Source organism: Clarias gariepinus, chromosome 27 (genome assembly GCF_024256425.1).
Source record: "Clarias gariepinus isolate MV-2021 ecotype Netherlands chromosome 27, CGAR_prim_01v2, whole genome shotgun sequence".
In the NCBI taxonomy this organism is placed as follows: domain Eukaryota; kingdom Metazoa; phylum Chordata; class Actinopteri; order Siluriformes; family Clariidae; genus Clarias; species Clarias gariepinus.
The window spans coordinates 20846101-20869953 of NC_071126.1; the positions used below are offsets into that span (position 1 = coordinate 20846101).

General features: G+C 40.1%; 2 protein-coding genes across 2 annotated transcripts; both read right to left on the reverse strand.

Annotated features, from left to right (window-relative positions):
- Positions 1-6136: 6136 nt before the first annotated feature.
- LOC128514843 (uncharacterized) lies at positions 6137-8495 on the reverse strand. Its single transcript, XM_053488737.1, has 7 exons — positions 8351-8495; positions 7880-8224; positions 7636-7728; positions 7139-7477; positions 6895-6987; positions 6410-6447; positions 6137-6241 (listed from the first exon to the last, which is right to left on the reverse strand). Exons 1-7 carry the CDS (start codon positions 8400-8402, stop codon positions 6137-6139), a joined length of 1065 nt encoding a protein of 354 aa, XP_053344712.1. The 5' UTR covers positions 8403-8495.
- A 12843-nt stretch (positions 8496-21338) lies between these two features.
- Positions 21339-23577, reverse strand: LOC128514917 (uncharacterized). Its single transcript, XM_053488834.1, has 7 exons — positions 23524-23577; positions 23053-23397; positions 22809-22901; positions 22312-22650; positions 22068-22160; positions 21580-21617; positions 21339-21467 (listed from the first exon to the last, which is right to left on the reverse strand). The coding sequence occupies exons 1-7, from the start codon at positions 23573-23575 to the stop codon at positions 21339-21341; spliced, it is 1089 nt and encodes a 362-aa protein (XP_053344809.1). The 5' UTR covers positions 23576-23577.
- Positions 23578-23853: the final 276 nt, after the last annotated feature.

Genomic DNA, 23853 nt, shown 5'->3' on the forward strand with positions numbered 1-23853 from the left:
TACTCCCCTTGAACAGAATGAACTAATTTCACTCATCTCTTCTGCAAATTCATCAACCTGTATATTACATCCTTTACCGACATATTTTCTTAAACAGATAGTACCAGCAATAGCAGAACCCCTGTTGAAAATAATTAATTCTTCACTCAGCATTGGTTATGTTCCAAAATCTTTTAAATTAGCAGTTATTAAACCAATTATTAAGAAACCTGACCTCGACCCCTGTCAGCTGTCCAATTACAAGCCAATATCAAACCTCCCCTTTATCTCTAAGATTCTGGAAAAGATAGTAGCGGAGCAGCTATGCTCATATATACATAGAAATAGCTTACATGAACTGTCAGTCAGGATTTAGGCCTCATCACAGCACAGAGACAGCACTCGTTAAAGTAGTAAATGACCTCCCATTGGCCTCTGATCAAGGTTGTGTAACCATGCTTGTATTACTCTACCTCAGTGCAGCTTTTGACACCAATGATCATAGTATTCTTCTTCACAGATTAGAAAATGTAGTAGGAATTAAGGGTACAGCCCTCTCCTGGCTCAGATCCTATTTGACTGATTGGTATCAGTATGTAGACTTAAATGGTGATTATTCTGCATGTTCTCTAGTGGAGTTTGGCGTTCCGCAGGGTTCAGTTTTGGGTCCACTGCTTTTTTCCCTTTACATGCTTCCTCTGGGCAACAGAATCCGTAAGCATGGTATTAGGTTTCACTGTTATGCTGACAACACACAGTTATACATCACAGCAAAACCTGATAAGATAAACCAGCTTAATAAAGTTGAGCAATGTGTGCAGGACATAAGAAATTGGATGCTAGTTAACTTTCCATCTGCTTAATCCAGATAAGACAGAAGTTCTAGTCATAGGACCGCATACAGCTAGAAGCAAGATTCCAGATCACTCTGTAACTTTAGATGGCCTTTTTGTTCCATCAAGTGCAACAGTAAAAGACTTCGGTGTGATTATAGACTCCAGCCTTTCATTTGAAGCTCATGTACTGTAGATAATATTACCAGGATAGCATTCTTTCACCTATTTCTGATAAGATAAGAAATATATTGTCACTAAACGATGCAGAAAAACTAGTTCATGCTTTTATCACCTCTAGGTTGGACTATTGCAATGCCCTGTCTGGTTGTTCAACTAGGTGCATAAACAAGCTTCAGCTAGTCCAAAATGCAGCAGCAAGAGTCCTCACTAGAACTAGAAGATATAAGCACATCACCCCTATCTTATCTTCACTTCATTGGCTCCCTGTAAAATTTAGCATTGATTTTAAAATACTACTTTTGACATATAAAGCATTAAATGGTCTCACACTGCAGTATCTGAGTGAACTGCTAGTGTCTTACGATCCGCCACAAAGCCCCAAAGTATAGAATAGTATGGAATAGTCTTCCAAATAGTGTTTGGGACTCAGACACAGTCTCAGTGTTTAAGTCCAGGCTAAAAACCTATTTATTTAATCAAGCATTTTTATAAATAGATTTGCCTTAGGTAAAGGAGCAGATCTGGGGGACTCATGGACAGAGAGTATTATGGTGAACTGGTATGTTTAGATGCTGTCCTCCCCACTCTCATTGATCACTCAGGTTTGTTGACGGTGAGGTGATTGGTTGCTTTCATTTCAGGGAGCCCTCATGTCTGTGTTTCCTCCTGGCTCTCCCTTTTAGTTATGCTGTCATAGTTAGTCCTGCCGGAGTCTCTGCTTGCTCTCTATAGTAAATATACATTCAATTTATACAATATGTGACTGTGACCATATCTAACTGTTATCTCTCCTCTTCTGCTCTCTCTCCCGCTCTTTCTCTTCCCTCTCTCTTTCGAGCTACACATGTCGTTCCTGAGCTGCCAGTGATCCAGACTCCCTCTGCCCTCCGGACCTGTCTGACCCATCCTGGTGCCACGTTTCTGGTTGGAGATCTCGTCACATGGATGTCCTGTGTGTCTCTTTTGGATGCGTCTCGTGTCTGGGGATGGTTCTCGCTACCTAGAAGATGGTTCTGGCCTCGACTGGTGTTGGCAGCTGTTTCTCTGAGGACTTGACAGTTCGATAGTTCATACAAGTCTACCTGAGTTTTCAATAACTAACTGGACTCCATATTAACATCAATTAACATCAACTGTTATTCTGAACTGCCTGCCAACTAACACACAGTAAGAATGCAGATCAATTCCTGCTCTTTGTTTCACCCAGATAAGGATGGGTTCCCTGTTGAGTCTGGTTCCTCTCAAGGTTTCTTCCTACTACCATCTCAGGGAGTTTTTCCTTCCCACTGTCACCCTCTGCTTGCTCACCAGGGACTATCTGACCATTTTGATTCAGACACATTTAAATTCCATACAAACTTAAATAATTCTTTTGATTGTGTGAAGCTGCTTTGGAACAATGCCAATTTTTAAAAGCGCTATACAAATAAAATTTAATTGAATTAAATAAAAATGGCTTTACAGGCAAGGACATTGTGGCTACTAAGATTGCGAATCAACAATTTATAGGATCATCATGAACTTTAAGGAAAGAGGTTCAATTCTTGTTAAGAAGGCTTTAGGGCGTCCAAGAAAGTCCAGCAAGCGCCAGGATTGTCTCCTAAAGAGGATTTAGCTGCGGAATTGGAGTGCCACCAGTGCAGAGCTTGGCCCGAAATGGCAGCAGGCAGATGTGAGCGCATCTGCACACACAGTGAGGCGAAGACTTTTGGAAGATGGCCTGGTGTCAAGAAGGGCAGCAAAGAAGCCACTTCTCTTAAAAAAAACATCAAGGACAGATTGATCTTCTGAATGGACTGCTGAGGACTGGGGCAAAGTCATATTTTCAGATTAAGCCTCTTTCCGATTTTTTAGAGAAGATAAGGTGAGCGCTACCATCAGTCCTGTGTCATGCCAACAGTAAAGCATCCTGAGACCATTCATGTGTGGGGTTGCTTTTCATCCAAGGGAGTGGGCTCACTCACAATTTTGCCCCAAAACACATCCATGAATAAGGAATGGTACCAAAACATGCTCCAACAGCAACTTCTTCCAACAATCCAACAACGGTTTGGAGGGCCAGGGAGTAGCTCAGTGGTAAAGGCATTGGACTACGGTTCGAAAGATCCCAGGTTCAAACCCCACAACCACCAAGTTGCCACTGTTGGGCCCTTGAGCAAGGCCCTTAACCCTCAACTGCTCAGATGTGTAATGAGATAAAAATGTAAGTCGCTCTGGACAAGTGCGTCTGCCAAATGCCTAAATGTATGTAAATGTGAAGAACAATGTGTTTTCCAGCACGATGGAGCACCGTGCCATAAGGCAAAAGTTATAACTATATTCAAATAGCCGCGGCCGTGTGAATGGTGTGCGAATGCCCTATGGACGGCGTAGTCCCCCTCCCTCTCCTGCCAGAAAGGCGTGTCAAGATTTCACAGTAAACACGCCCATTCAAGCCCTATTTATTCATTTACCTGGTTCCACCACTGGATGGCGCTTTATTCTCAAGAACACGTTAACACACGCCAGCAATTTAGCTGCGCTGAGTTGTAATCACGTGATTTTAACAACCCCCGCCGAACTGATGCTATCAAACTGCTACAGAGATGAAAATAGTGGCCTAATGGACTATTCACGGTAAGTGGTGACTTTTTTTTTTTGTTTGTTTGTTTGGGGTAGTTTACAGTTTATTTCCCAGTTTAGTTTGTTATTGGCAGTTTTGAAAATCACTGGCCGCACCAGCAGCGGTCAGATGTGACTTTAGATAACTTAATTATCTGTTTACCAAGTCTGGAATTAACATTACAGCTTACTGTCAGTGTGACAAACTCACAATGTCACTCCTCTTTTCATCAAAAAGATTCCAAAAATGTCGAAAATACTATTCATGTCCCTATTACAAAAGCTGCACTACCCGATGAAGAGTGTTTGTGCTTTCTGAAAATACCTTGAGAATCTGACTGAGTGTTGTCTCGATAAATTTAGCATTTATTTATTCTTTAGGAAAGAGTTAATCTGCAGGTTATTTCTGGAATATAACTGACTGTAATATAATGTGATGCAGTTCATAAGGGACACAAGCTGTGGATAGATGTACAAAAGCTAGCGAGCTAAACTGTCATAACCAAGTTTATATTTTACCCGCTTTGGCTGTGACTTTGCACGGTAGCGCGAGCGCTTAGTTAACGAGCTGGATAAAAACTCTGAAGTGTTAAGGAGGGGGGGGGGGGGGGGGGCTTCAGTACTCGGTAAGTTACAGTTAGCTTCAGAGATGAACTAATGCTCATATACGAGTTTTTAATTTAATGCAGGCGATAATACAGACAGACCGTGGTTAACGCTAACAAAGTTCAATGGTAACCATTAGCACAGTTTATTTACATTCCAAAATTCCCCAAACAGTATTTTACACACTCTGTGGTGTAGGTTTACTAATATCTTTGCATAAATGTCATGTAATTGTCGATAAAAGCTAAAAAAGCTAAAATTTTAAAAGATAAAATATAATTATATTATATCACAGAAACAACTTAAACAGAGATCTAAAAGCGGTTTAGCAGCAAACTTTGTGAAAACTAATATTTGTGTCATTATTAAAACTGTTGGCCATGACTGTACAACCTATTGTGGAATAATGGATGGGGGGGGGGGGGGGGGCCAGCTGAAAAGACTGATAAAGGTGTAAGCTCTTTCCAAAACCTATATACTGTATTAATAATTTTTTTCCATCATTTCAGCAGCTGCAGCAGATATTTGATCTACCTAACTCACACTAGGTATTTTTGGTATTGGTAATGATAAAGTCGCGCTGACTGAGGGTCAGTGTACAATGCTTGAAACTGTGGTCTTTTTAGCACGTAGGCTAATTTTGCGCAACTGGAAACCAAAAATATCCACCACACCATTTGACCCTCATTAAAGATGTTATGCTTCACCTACAATTTTTTATTTACAATATTCCCCTTTTTTTCTTCTTTCTTCTTTAATTGTCTGTTTTTAATTTTCTTTTGTACAATTTGAGATAAATACAATTTGTAAAAAGTGTATTGAAATGGTGTGCCAATGTAAAAACTCAATAAAGAAAATATTTAAACAAGAAAATTACTCCAGCATGTTAAAATTCACTTATACCACTTCAGTGCTGTTATTTCAGCCAAAGTAAAAATATGAACTAATCCCAGTAAAAATATTTAGTTTATCTTTTCTAATTAATATCTATTGGTGCAGGTGTTGGTTTACATTGAGACAGTAGCGCATTAGTAGCTTATTTTAAAAGTAGATTATTAAATTATTAAATAACTGTAAATAAAATCACTTGTACTCAACATTTAGATTCCACTTATGGTTCAGGTTAAACTTTAGGCAGAGATCTAAGTACGTATTCAGTAAATTCTGTCCAGCTGTCGATTTTAAGATGCACCTTCAGTTTGACGGCAGTGCAGTATTGGTAAAACACGTGCATCATAATCTGGCACAAAACTACTTAAACCTTCTACCAACGATTTTTGTAACTGTACATCCAGTTATATTGGAGAAAGCCATGATGTGTCAGGCTGTTGAGTGTGTTTTATGAGGATTTCAGAGCCTTATATGTGCATTATGGTCATATCTGTGTTTTCTGCATCATCTACAAATGATTAGCGAATTTCACAGTGGGTGAGTTTAGGACAGAAATGTGTGTCCAAGTCTATCAAACTGTTTGAGACCTAATTAGATTCCATTTTGTGCAAAAACGTCAGTGTTGTGGGAAAGAAAGATGCAGAAAAAAGTCTGTGGATGGAGAAAACTAGTATTCTCTCCTTCATGAATCTCTAAGTGCATTTCAGCACAGGGTGTCTCAACATTTTAAATATAACAGCAGCCTGGTGGAAGCTACAGAACAGATAAGAGCCATCATAGAGCCTCATGGCAGCTAAGAAACAGCACTCTAACACTTTTTTACGTTTTTCAGATGTATTGACAAAACATTTACTATTAATTTGAATTACTTTATTCTCCAGATTTAGCCTTTTTACAGAAAACAATCCCGTGTTCAAAAAAACTAACAAACAAACAAACAAACAAACAAACAAAAACGTTCAAGCAAAGTTGTGAAATTAAGTTGCATTCATCTCTAAACAACATTTTGGTTGAATTTTGATTTTGACTTCATTTTTTCTTATCTATTTTATTTTAACTTCTGCATAAATGTCTCCGGATGTTCTGGAGGATGAAGGTTTCTTAGCAAAGTTCACAGCTGCATAGTTCAAGAAATCTTCATCATCAGCCTGATAAAGAACAAAAGCCGTTTATAAACCAGAGCGGATTAAAAGACTAAATATAATGATTAAATTGATATTTTGTAAATAGTGCATTATTAAAATTCTCTGTACATTGTGGTCAGATGTGTATTTATTTAACAGAACAGAATCACAATGAATAGAAGACTGGATTACCTGATTGGTGGGAGTTTGAGGGTTGCTTGATGAAGCACCTAAACAATAATACACACAAGTAAAGTTTAAATGGAGAAAGGACTCATATTTCAGTGACAACTTTATACAAAAACTGTATAATTAATAATAATAATAATAATAATAATAACAATAATAAAACAGACCTTTTCTTTGATGTTTCAATAAAACTCCAACCAGAACCACAATTATAACAACAGATATTATACTGCAGGCTGTTAAGGCAATGGTCCGGGAGAGGTCGTCTGAAAAATGCACAACTTGTATAAATACTGGAAGATTTATTAACAGGAAAGTACAGAAAATTATAATAGAGTGAAAAAAACACAGGATACTGATTGTGTAATATAATAATTCTATGGTAAAGAAAGCCTTAACATTTTGATGATTTATAGACAGCAAAAATTTTAACCATGGCAAATTCTGTTTTAGAAAGTGAAAAGATTTTAATGGATTAAAACTCTGACCTTTTCCCTCTCTGCTGTTTGAACCTTGGTCTGTAACAGAGTGTGTGTTCTTGTTAAGTGTTCCAGGTGTAGGACAGGGTTTCATCTCTTTACCTTTACAAATAAATTGGAAAAGCAGCAAATAAACAGAAATGATACTAAATATGAATAATGTGAAATATTCAACATTTAATGCACATGTACACATAATTCTGGTTAAAGTGTTGATCTGGAATTAGCAGGTTATCAGAGTAAAACTGTTTACCTTCAAACTGCAGACGTGTTCCAGATGTGAACTTTACTGTACTTCCGTCCACATATCCACAAAAATATTCTCCTCCATCATCTTCTCTTGTTTCATTAATGTTGAGATCAAACTTATCGCCATTTACAGCAACACTGAAGCGGTTATCATTAAATCCATCAACAAATGTGTAACTCTGCCCGAACTGTCTTACAAAAACCTGAGGCACGTTTCCAAAACTCTGTCTGTACAAAGCTGAAGTATTTTTGTTTTTGAGCCCATTAATGTCACACTCCATAGTTACATCTTCTCCATGTTTTACTGTTTTCACATGAAGATTCTTCATATTAGAAGTTTTTCCTTTGGAATAAATATAAAATGTTACTACTTTAAATGACTGAAGTTTTTAACATTTTAGAAATTTTACTTAACAAATGTTAAATATTTTATGGTGCATCTTATCAGTCCATTTTCTTGAAAAAAAACTGAAAGGAAGTTTATTTAATTAAAACTCTGACCTTCTCCATCTCTGCTGTTTGAACCCTGGTGTGTAACAGAGTGTGTGTTCTTGTTAAGTGTTCCAGGTGTAGGACAGGGTTTCATCTCTTCACCTTTACAAATAAATTGGAAAAGCAGCAAATAAACAGAAATGATACTAAATATGAATAATGTGAAATATTTAACATTTAATCCACATTTACACATAATTCTGGTTAAAGTGTTGATCTGGAATTAGCAGGTTATCAGAGTAAAACTGTTTACCTTCAAACTGCAGACGTGTTCCAGATGTGAACTTTAGTGAATTTTTATCAATTTCTCCACAGAAATATTCTCCTCCATCATCTTCTCTCATGATGTTTATGTTGAGATCAAACTTTTGGTCATTTACAGTAACACTGAAGCGGTTATCATTAAATCCCTCAACAAATGTGTAGCCCAGAGTGTTCCTGTATGATCTCGCCAACAACTGCGGCAATTTTCCAAAACTCTGTTTGTACCAAGCTAAAGTATTTTTGTTTTTGACCCCAATAATGTCACACTGCATAATTGCATCTCCTCTTAGTTTAACTGTTTTCATATGAAGCGGCTTGAATTCGGATGGTTTTACTGAAAAAAAAATCAATAAATGAAAATAAATAAAAAGTATTTGATATTTAATGTTTAACGAAGTCAGTAAATTAGTTACATATGTAATATTAATATTTTTAAATAAAAGGTTAAAATGTTCCTCACCAGTTGTGCAGAGACAAAGCAGAGAGTAAAGAGCCACAAAGAGTGTGATCATCGTTCCTGTTTAGACAAAGTGATAGTGAGGTAATGAACTTGTGTGTTCAGTAGAAAACCAGGTCCAGACTCACGCCTGATTGGATGTTTTGAAGCTGTGGACTGATTTGATTGGTCCATTAGCTGTAATGAGATGTGAAGCTCACAGTGAATTCTTGTCTATTCTGATGCTGTGATGAGTCACATGACTTTACAGATATGATCTACTGGAGCTCTATCAGTCCTGTGTGCTGGAACCTCTCTGATAGAAGAAGTTTAATGAAGTGCTTTTAGTTCAGAAGATCTAACAACCCCAAAGAGGAATAATGTGGAATCCTGCTGTGGGGGAGGGGCACTGTACAGATTCAGTACAGTGATCATTTATCTAAAGTAGAAATTTGAAATAAAGGGTTTTACAGCAGGGCCGGGTCTAGACAGACATATGGGAGGGGGGGGGGGGGAGGGTTATCAGTCAGAAATGTGAAGGGGCATCATGTGTACACATAATGGTCAAGCACTGTTTGTTTCCCTGTGCTTATAGTAACAGTACTGTCCTTGCTGAATTGTGTTGTTCGCTGCGTCCGAAGCCTGGAGAAGTGGATTGCACTTTGTCAGCCCTCTACCTTCAGACCTGTCCAACTTGGTTGTCCCACTTGAAGACTAAGCTCCAGCTGGTATAGCTCTTAAGGTCACTGAGGCACGCAAACCCCCCTGAACACAATAAGGTGGCAATCCCACAGGGGGAATTAAACAAAAATAAAAAAAATATATAAAATATCCTTAATCCAGATTTTATCAATCAACGACATAACATTTATCCTAGCTGGATGTTTTAATTCTCAAAAAACGTTTAACCTAAAGTAAGACTTAACACACTATAACTAGAATATTTACAAAACTGAAAGGTTGTCCTATGAATAATAAAAGAAAACTAATTTAAAGCAGATGGGCTATAGAACAGATCATATTATGTTATATATATATATATATATATATATATATATATATATATATATATATATATATATATATATAAATTAATTTTTTTTGTTATTTTTTTGTAGTAAATGAACAGCTCTAAGTAAATGAATAGAGTCAAATTTACTATAGGCTTTTACTATAGTACAGGACAAGAACTTAGCTTAGCTTAGCTTAGATTTGGTTCATGATAATCTTATAGTAGAAAACACGAGCTAAATTCGACTACATTCATTTACTTAGGCTTTTATTATAGGCTTTACCTAGGGGTCTGTCAGACAACGGTAATTTCTCTTCAGTCTGTCAAATTCAGCGGACGTGGACTCATCGCTGTGCTTGTTGTAACTAAAAAAACGCTGCAGCTTCTTCAAAGTCTTTCCACTCCATGACCGCGCTGAACTCCAACACTACACTATGTTAGGCTACGTCTTGACTAATTTGCATACAGACGGAGATTGGATGTTTACTGAGGGCTCAGGGGAAGAGAGTGTGTGTGTGCACTAAATGAATACACACAGCGGAGGGAAATCTAATACCGTATTGTTTAGTGTCCCTTTTTCGGCAGATTTTTCCACTACCGCAGATCATTTTATCAACTTGTAATATATTCATTTTGTGAGTATATTAACATGTGCTTTCTCAACATTTAAAAATTTTTATTTAAAGGGGCAAGCCATTTATTTGAGGGGGCGCTGCCCCCGCTTGCCCCTGTGTAGAGCCGGCCTCGTTTTACAGTAAACGTCAGACCGTTTTTGAAGTTGTGCATCTTTACTGTTAAATAAAAACACACTTTGCTATGCCTGCAGCAACATTACCGTTGTTGTATTTGTACAGAGAACATTGAAAAATACACACGTCTCATGCTGGGCTAAAATCTTCTTACACTACGTTTACAGGTATTCCTGATGACATGCTGCTTAACTTCTGGAACTAAGTAAAAAATCCATAAATAAATATATAATTAAAAGGATGAGTCTCCCACCATGTTGCAAACACATAAGTGATGTATTGAATTGACCCTGAAAGTGACCCATGGCTCAGGATTAAATCCTCTGTGTGAAAACAAACCTGTAGATATAAGTGTAACAGACCTAATTTGATTTTGTTATATTGTGCTAATGTTAGATGCACAGGTGCTCATGAGGTGCATATGTGTGTGTGTGAGGTTTTATCCCCTCGGGGCTTGCCGTAGAATGGCAGGAAAAAGGCGCATGCGCACGTCCTGCTCTAGAGTGTCGCGGGTGTTGGAGTTTTTTTTTTTTTGGGGGGGGTGAAAAAAGGGGAATAAACAGTTGACAAGGATACTGTGTTCCCCTTGTTTTTATTATTTTTATATTGCAAAGTGTTTAAGCGAACCCGGCACGAATGCTCGGTCATATTGGTGGCAGTGGTTTTGTTTTATTAGCGTTTACGTGATTCCGTGTGACGGCGGGTGTCTAACTAGTTAGTTTATAGTTGAAAGTTCTTAGCGAAGTTAGCACACGCGAGTTAACGTGGGCGCGGCCATCATGTGGTGTAAGGAAAAGAACAATTTATTTTTAAGAAAGAACCTTGATAAGATTAACAGACACGTGAGGATCGAGTTGCCGCCGCCGTTTTCCGGTAATAAGATTTCGTCGTTTCCTTGCTGGTTTGGATCCTATGCTCAGAGCTAAATGTCATGAACAAGGAGCAACAGATTTGGAGGAGGCTGTGATAATTGCAGGTCAGTGTGAGAATGCTAGAGATGCAATAAAGACTGATTACATAACTGGTAATGCTGCAGGGAGTACTAATGACCCAGTGTAAGTATGTATCCAACGATGTAAACTTTAAAGCACTTTTTGTAAGTCGCTCTGGATAAAAGGCGTCTGCCAAATGCCTAAAGGTAAATGTAAATGTAATAATGTGGGAGCTGTGGCTGCTGCTTACTCTGTGACTGATAATGGAGGACTACACAGAGCAATGGATCGATTGACTGAGGAAATGAGGGATATGAGAATGGAATGGAGGCGTTTGGGTGATGAGAATCAGAAACTGAAGGCCAGAGTGAGTTCCAGAGCAAGGAATGAGTGGGATGAAGGCCACTGTCAGTTTAATGGAAGGTGTCAGTGTGCCTGCTGAAGTCGAGGATGTCAGTCACGCGTCTTTGATGGTGCTTAGAGAGGGCGCTCACCTGAGAGGAAGTTTCAGCACAGGGATGAGCACGCATCGGGTATGGATGTGCGTAATTATAAAGAATCACACCCTCCTTTGTCTTCTACAAGACGCAGCCCGAGTCCCGTCCCTCGCAGATACAACAGCTATGAGGATGCTTCAAGAAAAAAGGGGGGTGCATTTCAGGTCACCTGGCAGAAAAGAGCGCCACTATCAGCCGGAAAACGGACTGTAGCTGATGTTGTGGCCCAAACGCCAGCTATGTTTCCTATGGGCCTTCATACTGACAATGCAGATGACTGTAATTCTGTGTTAAAAGACAATGAGTTCAGTTCTGAGACTGATCAGGAGCTGTTGGTGTCATATGTGAAAGGAGTGATTGACGGTGTGGAGGTTTGGATGTTAGTCGATTCTGGCTCCAGTGTGTTCCTTATGAGTGCAGATTTTCGTATGTCAATCCCTACACTTCGTAATTGCCCACTGAGAAAAGACTATGTTTTTGCACATGCAGTAAATGGACAAATGCTGGATACACTGAGTAACATCACTGTAACATTCCAGCTAGGAACTGAGTCATGGCAGGATGTTTTCCATGTGCTGAGAGAAACCACACAGACTGTGCTGCTGGGCTGGGATTTTCTGTTGAAGAATCACGCATTACTGGACCTCAGCCATCACAGTTCCTTTGCTTAACAGTACTGAATTTGTTCCGACATGTTGCAATGTGTCACTGGCGACCACGATAAATTTATCGCCCCTCAGTGAGACAGTGGTGCCAGTTAAAGTATGTCTACCCAATGCGGCTCATGTGGCAAGTGACTTTGTTGGTTATCTAGAACCGAATGTGGCAGCATCTTCTAATCTAATAGTAGCTCATATGCTGGCAGGAGTTCACAATGGGCTAACGAAGGCGCGAATTTTAAACCCTACTGGACATGACATTTCATTAAAACAAGGAATGCACCTGGATGAGTTATACTCCGTTGATAAATCGGATGTTCAACTGTTTCATGCCCCGGTTGATGTAGCTGCGGTAACCTCGTCCACAGCGGTGCCTCCTATATCACTGAACGAGTCCCCTATTTCTGACTCAGAGAGAGCTTCATTGTATGCCATGCTGTGTGAATTTCATGACATTTTCAGCTCCTCCAAACAGAATGCTGGAAAGTGTAAGCTAGTGAAACATCACATTAAAACTAGTGAACAGGCATAATTAAACTGCGTGCTCATCGTACATCTCCTGATAAACGATCTGAAATAGAAAGACAAGTAGCTGATTTGCTTGCGGATGGTGTGATCGAGGAAAGCTGTAGTCCCTGGGCGTCGCCAGTTGTTTTGGTGAAAAATAAAGTGTGGCGCATGGCGTTTTTGTGTGGACTACAGACGTTTGAACAGTGTGACTATTAAAGACTCTTATCCACTGCCCAGAGTTGATGACACATTGGAGGCACTGGCAGGTGCTGCCTGGTTCAGCACATTAGACTTTTCTAATGGATACTGGCAGGTGGAAGTTGCAGAGGAAGATAGGGAAAAGACTGCTTTTACAACGGGACAGGGCCTATATCAGTGGAGATCTATGCCGATGGGCCTTTCCAACGCCCCGGCTACCTTTCTATGTTTGATGGAGCTGGTCCTCAGAGGGCTCCCATGGCACATCTGCATGGTATACCTTGATGATATTTTGATTTACAATGAAACCTTTGAGGAACACATGTCAAGCCTTAAAGAGGTGTTTTTGAGAATCCAGTCTGCAGGTTTAAAAATGGACCCACGAAAGTGCCACCTTGCCAGGGATCACGTAGTTTTCCTGGGCCATGTAGTTTCTTGTAAGGGTCTTCAGCCCGACCCTAAGAACACTGACAAAGTTTTGAACTGGCCAGTTCCTCGTTCTCCGCCGGAGGTGAGAGCCTTTGTGGGACTGTGTTCTTATTATAGACGTTTTGTCAAGGACTTTTCAATGCTTGCTGCGCCACGAAACCAACTCGTTGGTAAAATTGTGCCCTTCATATGGAACGATACATGTGATCAATCATTTTATCACCTAAAAAATGTGTTATCATCTGAGCCTGTTGTGATATTACCTGACTTCAGTGTGCCATTTAAAATCTAAACTGATGCCTCCAACTTGGCTGTTGGTGCGGATCTCGCGCAGGACAGAGATGGACATGAACATGTGGTGTCATATGCCAGCCGAGCACTTAATTCTACACAGAAACACTGGTCCACTTTTGATCGTGAGTTGTGGGCGATTGTGTGGGCAGTAAAGGAATTCAAGCACTACATTGGACTTGCCCCGTTTACCATTATCACAGACCATTGTCCACTCTTAGCTCTTCGGCGAATGTCAGTTGATGATGACCCAACGGGGAGAAGAGCAAGATGGATACTGGAGCTTGATCCATCGAATTAAGTCATTGTTCACAAGGATGGCCGACATCACAAAAACGGATGCGCTTTCTCGCCACCCTGAGACACTTGACACGAATGTGGCGCAGAATAAAGTTGGGAGGGCATAATTGGGAGTTCTAATCTGACAGACATACACATTTCTCTAAAGTCAAAGATTCCACTGGCAACATGACTGCGGAGAACTCACTTGAAAATTCTAAGAGCATGTCTCATATTTATGTATTGTCGCACATTTTATCAGATATCAGGGCTATGCAAGCTGCTGACCCTGACATTAAAACTGCGTTGAGCTGGGTGGCACATGCCCAAAGACCTCCCAGGAGAAAGATACAAGTGACTTTACAGTGTTTACGGAAGCTTTGGACTGAATTCGACCATCTTTCTATCATTGATGGACTGTTGTGCCGCTCAGTTTGCTGCCCCCTGACAAATAAACCTGTAATCCAAATAGTTGTCCCCTCTGTGCTGATTTCTGACATACTTTTGCAGTTGCATGGAGCACCAGCTTCTGCCCATTTCTCTTCAGAGCGCGTGTGGGAACGGGCGAGGCAATTTTGTTATTGGCCTTCCATGTACAGGGACATTAAGAACTGGTGTGAGCAGTGCAAGGCATGCCAGACACGGCGCAGTCCTGTTCCAGCCCAACGTGCACCGATGGGTGGATCCCAGCCAGTACGGCCATTTGAAAGGGTGGCTATGGACATCGTAGAGCTGCCCATGACTTCGAAAGGAATCGGTATGTGCTGGTTGTTGAAGACTATTTCACAAAATTTGTCAATTTATATCCCCTGCCTAATCAGTCAGCCCAAACTGTAGCACATTGTCTCTTCGAGGACTATGTTCTGCTTCATGGTGTTCCAGAGACTTTGCATTCAGACCAGGGTTTGAGGCTGAAGTGGTTCAGATCCTCTGCCATCTCCTATCCATTAAGAAGACTCGCACCACGCCCTACCATCCTCAGTCAGATGGCATGATTGAACGTTTTAATCGGATTTTGATTGATAAACTAGCTAAGACACTGTTGACTTATAGTGGAGAATGGGATGAGTATGTAAAACGTGGCATTCGCCTATAACACAACGACTCACTCCAGCACTCGTTTTACACCTTTCTTCTTGACCCATGGTCGGGAAGCGCGTGTTCTCGCTGATGTACTGTTGCCCACTCGTGTTCTTGACTTTCAGATGTCGGTATCGCATGCTGAATTTGTTTCTTCACTGCTGACAAAATTGGATTCTGCCTTCAGTGGTGCACGGATGCATAGTGTGGCAGCGCATGACCATCAGAAACTGTACCATGATGTTGGCTTGCGTCACCAGCCTTATAGGGTGGGTGCGATGGTGTGGCTTCACAACCCAGTGGAGAGCCGCATGAAACTGGCACCTCATTGGAAGAGACCTTATGAGATTGTGCAAGTCATGGACTCATGTGGTGAAGTGGGACTGACCTATCGGATTGTAAATCCTTTGGACGTTGGGGAAAAGGCACAGTTAGTGCATTATAATAGGTTGCGGCCATACACATTACCTGTTTCACGAATCCAGACACCGTCTCATGTTCCGGACTTGCAGCATGTGTCAATTCCCCTAGGATCTGGAGTTTCTAGTGGAGCCCAATCTGTCTCTCCCCAGACAGATACGACTTCTATGTCTGACTTACAATGTTCAGTAAGAGAATCTGAGCCTAGTGTGAGTAGGACTGGGAGAATTCATCCTCCATTTGAAGGATTTTGTTCTTTATTAAAAGGATAATTTCAGCATTAGTCACTATTTGTTATGTTGCTGTTGTTTTAAAAAAAGAAAGAAATAAAAAAGCCAGTTGAAATGTGTTCTGTACTTTTAGTGTCATATTATTCACTGATGCTACTGTTACTGACTATGTTTGGGTACATAAACGGGGACGTTTATTTTGTGAGGGGGGACGGACGTACATAACAGACCTAAGTTAATTTTGTTATATTGTGCGTATGTTAGATGCACAGGCGCTCATGAGGTGCATGTGTGTGTGTGAGGTTTTATCCCCTTGGGGGTTGCCGTAGAAGGGCAGAAAAAAGGCGCATGCGCACGTCCTGCTCTAGAGTGTCACGGGTGTTGGAGTTTTGTTTTTTTTGGGGTGAAGAAAGGAAAATTAAAGCTGCTTTGCGTCAAGGAAATTTCTAAAAGCGCTATACAAATAAATTGATTTGAATAAAAATTGAAAATAAACAGTTGACAAGGATTTCTGTGTGCTCTCGTTTTTATTATTTTTATATTGCAAAGTGTTTAAGCGAACCCGGCACGAATGCTCGGTCACATAAGCTCCGCCCCCAAACAAACCTAGAAGCAGTCATGATCAGTCAGGTCAAGTGTGAAAACGCTCTTAACACATGTGTAGAGGTGTTACTGACTGCAGCAGCGCTCTCTCACATCATGCAGTTGTTTCAGTTGAACAGAAATAACTTTGTGGTTTCTGAGTTTCTGAGACTGAGTGTTTAATCAGCAGCTCACACTGACTTATTCTGGGTCACTTCAACAGTCTGAATGTCTTTATGTTAAAAAACTCAGACTAAAAAACAAAACAGCTGAAGTTCATTAAAAATTTCTAAAATATCATGTAGAATGTTGAGAGACTATTTATTCAAACTGTACTAGAGATTGTGCTCTATCTGTGTGAGGCCTGTTATCCACCATAAAAGACAGAACAACAGAGAAAGAATCGGTATTAGATAAAAATATAACCTTAAACCTTTTGCTTGATATAAATAATTTAATGATTAACCTATAAAAAAACTGATCCAGAAGTATTTATATAAAGCATTTAGACAACGTGCTGCTGCAGTCTATGAGTCTGACAGTTTCAGCTCCTTTGATGTGGTAAAAACCTTAATGTCCTCACACTGCTGTTTGGTTTAAGACGTTTGTCCTTCAGTTTCCATCTCACACCAGAGAGTGTGTGTCAGTGTTAATGGAAACAACACTGTGGTTTAAACTGAGAGATATAAACTGAAGAGTTTGATTCTTTCTTTATCAGGGCTGTAAGAGATGTTAGACTGTTATAAATCCACTGATTAGAACATTTCTGTGTAAAGCTTCAGTTACTGAGATGTGTTTAAGTTTAATGATGTGGATTATTAACATAATAAGACCTTGGGCTTTCTTCGCATTATTTTTTCCGTAAGACCTCGCCTCGTGTCCGTGTGTCTGTGGTGCCATGCTTGCACAAGGGTCGAACCCGTTACAAATGGGTATAATTTACTTTTAATATGTTTTATCACCTTCAACAAGGGTTGTCAGGCCCAAATCTCAGCATCAGCATCTCTGTCCTTTTTTGTCTTCTGGCTTTTCTCAAATTTGATGTTACTTCTCTGTCATTACTGTCCATGTCTCTCTCCTCCTGCTGGTCTATGTCTTAAAAATATTGATAACACTGTTCACTCTTTCTGTCTCTCTGAGAGTCTGGAAGAACACTGTGGGTGGTGACAGGTGGACTTCCTGCCAAAGTCTCTCCAAGTGAAGCTAATGTAGAAAAGCATGAGGCTCTCAGTATTCCTGTACTGTGTCTGGGAAATGGGGAGCAGTAATAAATATCTAGAGTGTTGGTGCTAATACACTTTCCTCCTGACTGTTGACATGATGCTAGTGTTTTTGTGTAACTTGTTGTTCTTGAACCAGCTGATGAACCAGTATTTTTTGTAATTGCATGGTTATCTCACAATGCTGGGTTCTGGCACAGACACATTCTCTAAATGTAATAGTTTCTTTTTAAGTGCTCCAGTCTAACAATTACTCTGAATATAAATGTACATGGATGTCCATGTTAAAGGGTTGTTTTATGAGCGTGAACCTTGGTCCATGCAAAACATTAAAAAAGTGTTTTTGAAGGAATATTTTAGTTTTGTGTTACTGACATCTACTGTGGGGGATATTTTATCTGTGTGCTACCATCAGCCCTGTGTCATGCCAACAGTAAAGCATCCTAAGACTATTCATGTGTAAGGTTGCTTCTCAGCCAAGTGAATGGGCTCATTCTCAATTTTTCGTAAAAACACAGCCATGAACACACCATGGGTGAGTGGCAAGATGGCGCCGGTGAGGTCGACTGCTCCAACCACCTTTTCTATGTTTTTGTTTTTCAAGTTAGTTTTCAGTGTTTTAAAATCGGCAAAGTTACCACCATGGAGTACATTAGGTATGATAGAGACACTCTTGTTTCTATTGGTATACAATGTACTCACAATTCGGCGTTTTTAACTCCGGATCTGAGCTGGCCGAGTGAGATCCTGAGGGAAAACAATGGACGCGATGCGAAGCGGCGGCCCCGAGGGAAATGAGCTGGCATCAGGAGCCCATGCACACCGCACACCTCTGCCTAGAATCCTGCTCGCCAACGTCCAGTCACTGGAAAACAAGCTCAATGACCTTAGGGCCAGGGTAAAGTGGACATTCGGGACTGCAATCTCCTCTGCTTCACCAAGACATGGCTGAACCCAGCGGTGGCGGGGGACTTTAATAGTGCAAACCTCAAACGTGCAGCGCCAAACTTTCATCAACATATCACTTGCCCCACCAGGGGTGAAAGGACACTGGACCACTGTTACACTACAGTCAAGGACGGCTACAAGGCACAATCTCGTCCTCCTTTTGGTAAATCCGACCACGTCGCCATTTTCCTCATGCCAAAATACAAACAAAGGCTAAAACAGGAAGTTCCGGTTCAGAGGGAAGTCGCGCGCTGGACGGACCAATCGGTGGCTGCATTACAGGACGCACTCGATGACGCAGACTGGGACATGTTCCGAAACAGCTCCCATGATGATATCAGCGTGTTTACGGAAGCGGTGGTGGGATTTATCGGGAAACTAGCGGATGATACCGTCGAGAAAAAGACTATTAGAACGTTTCCCAACCAGAAGCCGTGGGTGGATAAAACCATCCGCGACACTCTGAGATCTCGCACCGCTGCCTACAACACGGGACTTGAGTCGGGGGACATGGAACCATACAAGGCTGCGTCATACAGCGTCTGGAAGGCGGTGAAAGAGGCGAAACAGCGTTATGGAAGAAAACTAGAGTCACAGCTCCAACAGAGTGACTCTAGGAGCCTGTGGCAGGGATTAAGGACAATAACGGACAATAAATGACCAACATCTGGTATGATGAACACGGATGCGACTCTGGCAGACGAGCTAAACACCTTCTATGCTCGCTTCGAGGCTGCAGCTAAAGACGCTAACGATGCTAATGCTAGCGGCACTAATGGCTGCAGACAGGAAGACACTGCCATCACCAGAAACGCGTTCATCATCATCGAGCATGACGTGAGGATGGCCTTCAAGAGCGTGAATACCAGGAAAGCAGCAGGACCAGATGACATCTCAGGTCGTATTCTCAGAGCCTGCACAGACCAGCTAGCACCTGTGTTCACTGAGATATTCAACATCTCTTTATCTCATTTGGAGAAAAAGATTATTTTCTTTTCTTTTCTTATTTTCTTTTCTTTTCTTTCTTAAAAAAAAAAAAAAATCTTTCATTTTTTTCTTGTGAAGCTGCTTTGGGACAATGACCATTGTTAAAAGCGCTATATAAATAAAATTGAATTGAATTGAATCCCCACATGCTTCAAAGAGTCCATCATTGTTCCTGTTTCGAAGAAACCTCATCCTGCTTCTCTCAATGACTATCGCCCTGTAGCCCTCACCTCAGTAGTGATGAAGTGCTTTGAACGCCTGGTCGAAGACTTCATCATTTCTTCACTACCAGACACACTGGACCCACTACAGTTTGCATACCGCCAGAACCGTTCCACAGACGATGCAATAACTCATCTCCTCCACACATCACTTACTCAACTGGACACTAGGAAAGGGAATTATGTTAAAATGCTCTTCATCGACTACAGCTCTGCATTTAATACCATAAATCCCTCCACACCCACCACCAAGCTGGAGCACCTGGGACTCAGCTCATCCATGTGTCAGTGGATCTCCAATTTTCTGACTGGCAGACCACAGGCAGTAAGGATGGGCGGACATGTCTCAGCCTCACTCACTCTCAGCACTGGAGCCCCCAGAGTTGTGTTCTAAACCCCCTGCTGTACCTTTTTGTACACCCACGACTGCGTGGCCACTACCAACTCCACCGCCATCATTAAGTTTGCTGACGACACTGTCGTGGTGGGCCTGATCACCAACAATAATGAGTCGGCCTACTGTACCTAGAGGAGATTGTAAATCTGGAGAACTGGTGCCAGAGGAACAATCTCCTCCTGAACATCAGCAAGACAAAGGAGCTGATAGTGGACTTTAGTACAAAGCAGGAGAGGAACTACCAGACCCCCATCATCAACAGGAGCCCAGTGGAGAGAGTGGACAGCTTCCGATACCTCTGTGTTCACATTACGCAGGACCTGTCATGGTCCTGTCACCGTGGTGAAAAAGGCCCGGCAGCGTCTCTACCACCTCAGACGCTTGAGAGACTTTAGACTGCCTTTTAAGGTGCTCAGGAATTTCTACTCCTGTACCATAGAGAGCATCCTGACGGGAAACATTACGACCTGGTTTGCAAACAGCACCATGCAGGACAGACGAGCTCTACAGAGGGTGGTGCGATCAGCTGAGCGCATCATCCGCACCGAGCCCCCTGACCTGCACTTGATCTACAGCAAGCGGTGCTGGACCAAGGCCAGGAAGATCGTGAAGGACCTCAGCCATCCCAACAATGGACTGTTTTCTCTGTTGCGGTCTGGGAAGCGATTCCGCTCCCTAAAGGCCAACACAGAGAGACTGAGGAGGAGCTTCTTCCCGCAGGCGATAAGGTCTCTCAATCACACCACCACACAGGAGTAATATTTTTTAAACATTGACATTGACTGGACAATCATGGACACATTCATGCAATACATATTTACATATCTGAAGCCATTGCACATGTCACTTTTCATAAGTCACTTTATACAATACATGTTTATCTGTCATTGCACATAACACTTTGACACTCTGCCACTTTGACACTTTAAAACATTTTATTGCCACTTTAAAACATTTTAAAATTTATATATATATGGATGGTACAAAATCATCCTCCAAGAACAACTTCTCCCAAACATCCCACAAGGATGTTTTACTCTCCTGGATTAGTAATCAGGATGTAACAAAATGAATTAATTAACATATTTATTAATTAATTATAGAAAGCGGGTTCAATATTTTAAAAACAAATTCAAATGAAACATCCAAATGTTAGACTTTTATGGAAAAAAACAGCTCGTAGGACGTTGAGCACAATCAAAAGCTGAAAAATAAACAAACAAGAAAACAAAAAAAGATCCATCAAGTAAGGCAAAATAATACAATAAAACGGTTTGGAAATAATCATAAAACTTATCTGAATAACATATCTGTAAACAAACTGGATGAATGAATGAATGTTGTTTTTCAATTTTTCCCTTATTTTTCCCTTTATCTATTGTATAGATATATAACTTGTGTATAAACGTCTTGAATCCTCGTGTCTCTGGATGTTCTGGAGGATGAAGGTTTCTTAGCAAAACTCACAGCTGCATCATTCAAGACATCTTCATCATCAGCCTGATAAAGAACAAGAGCCGTTTATAAACTTTTTTTTTTTTATAAAAAGTTGTAGGTCAGATGTGTATTTATTTAACAGAACAGAATCACAGTGAATAGAAGACTGGATTACCTGATTGGTGGTAGTTTGATGGTTGTTTGATGAAGCACCTGAACAATAATACACACAAGTAAAGTTTAAATGGAGAAAGGATTCATATTTCAGTGACAAATTATACAAAAACTGTATAATTAATTAATAATAATAATAATAATAATAATAATAATAATAAAACAGACCTTTTCTTTGATGTTTCAATAAAACTCCAACCAGAACCACAATTATAACAACAGATATTATACTGCAGGCTGTTAAGGCAATGGTCCGGGAGAGGTCGTCTGAAAAATGCACAACTTGTATAAATACTGGAAGATTTATTAACAGGAAAGTACAGACAATTATAATAGAGTGAAAAAAACACAGGATACTGATTGTGTAATATAATAATTCTATGGTAAAGAAAGCCTTAACATTTTGATGATTTATAGACAGCAAAAATTTTAACCATGGCAAATTCTGTTTTAGAAAGTGAAAAGATTTTATTTGATTAAAACTCTGACCTTTTCCCTCTCTGCTGTTTGAACCCTGGTCTGTAACAGAGTGTGTGTTCTTGTTAAGTGTTCCAGGTGTAGGACAGGGTTTCATCTCTTTACCTTTACAAATAAATTGGAAAAGCAGCAAATAAACAGAAATGATACTAAATATGAATAATGTGAAATATTCAACATTTAATGCACATGTACACATAATTCTGGTTAAAGTGTTGATCTGGAATTAGCAGGTTATCAGAGTAAAACTGTTTACCTTCAAACTGCAGACGTGTTCCAGATGTGAACTTTACTGTACTTCCCTCCACATATCCACAAAAATATTCTCCTCCATCATCTTCTCTTGTTTCATTAATGTTGAGATCAAACTTATCGCCATTTACAGTAACACTGAAGCGGTTATCATTAAATCCATCAACAAATGTGTAACTCTGCCCGAACTGTCTTACAAAAACCTGAGGCACGTTTCCAAAACTCTGTCTGTACAAAGCTGAAGTATTTTTGTTTTTGAGCCCATTAATGTCACACTCCATAGTTACATCTTCTCCATGTTTTACTGTTTTCACATGAAGATTCTTCATATTAGAAGTTTTTCCTTTGGAATAAATATAAAATGTTACTACTTTAAATGACTGAAGTTTTTAACATTTTAGAAATTTTACTTAACAAATGTTAAATATTTTATGGTGCATCTTATCAGTCCATTTTCTTGAAAAAAAACTGAAAGGAAGTTTATTTAATTAAAACTCTGACCTTCTCCATCTCTGCTGTTTGAACCCTGGTGTGTAACAGAGTGTGTGTTCTTGTTAAGTGTTCCAGGTGTAGGACAGGGTTTCATCTCTTCACCTTTACAAATAAATTGGAAAAGCAGCAAATAATCAGAAATGATACTAAATATGAATAATGTGAAATATTTAACATTTAATCCACATTTACACATAATTCTGGTTAAAGTGTTGATCTGGAATTAGCAGGTTATCAGAGTAAAACTGTTTACCTTCAAACTGCAGACGTGTTCCAGATGTGAACTTTAGTGAATTTTTATCAATTTCTCCACAGAAATATTCTCCTCCATCATCTTCTCTCATGATGTTTATGTTGAGATCAAACTTTTGGTCATTTACAGTAACACTAAAGCGGTTATCATTAAATCCCTCAACAAATGTGTAGCCCAGAGTGTTCCTGTATGATCTCGCCAACAACCGCGGCAATTTTCCAAAACTCTGTTTGTACCAAGCTAAAGTATTTTTGTTTTTGACCCCAATAATGTCACACTGCATAATTGCATCTCCTCTTAGTTTAACTGTTTTCATATGAAGCGGCTTGAATTCGGATGGTTTTACTGAAAAAAAAATCAATAAATGAAAATAAATAAAAAGTATTTGATATTTAATGTTTAACGAAGTCAGTAAATTAGTTACATATGTAATATTAATATTTTTAAATAAAAGGTTAAAATGTTCCTCACCAGTTGTGCAGAGACAAAGCAGAGAGTAAAGAGCCACAAAGAGTGTGATCATCGTTCCTGTTTAGACAAAGTGATAGTGAGGTAATGAACTTGTGTGTTCAGTAGAAAACCAGGTCCAGACTCACGCCTGATTGGATGTTTTGATCTACTGGAGCTCTATCAGTCCTGTGTGCTGGAACCTCTCTGATAGAAGAAGTTTAATGAAGTGCTTTTAGTTCAGAAGATCTAACAACCCCAAAGAGGAATAATGTGGAATCCTGCTGTGGGGGAGGGGCACTGTACAGATTCAGTACAGTGATCATTTATCTAAAGTAGAAATTTGAAATAAAG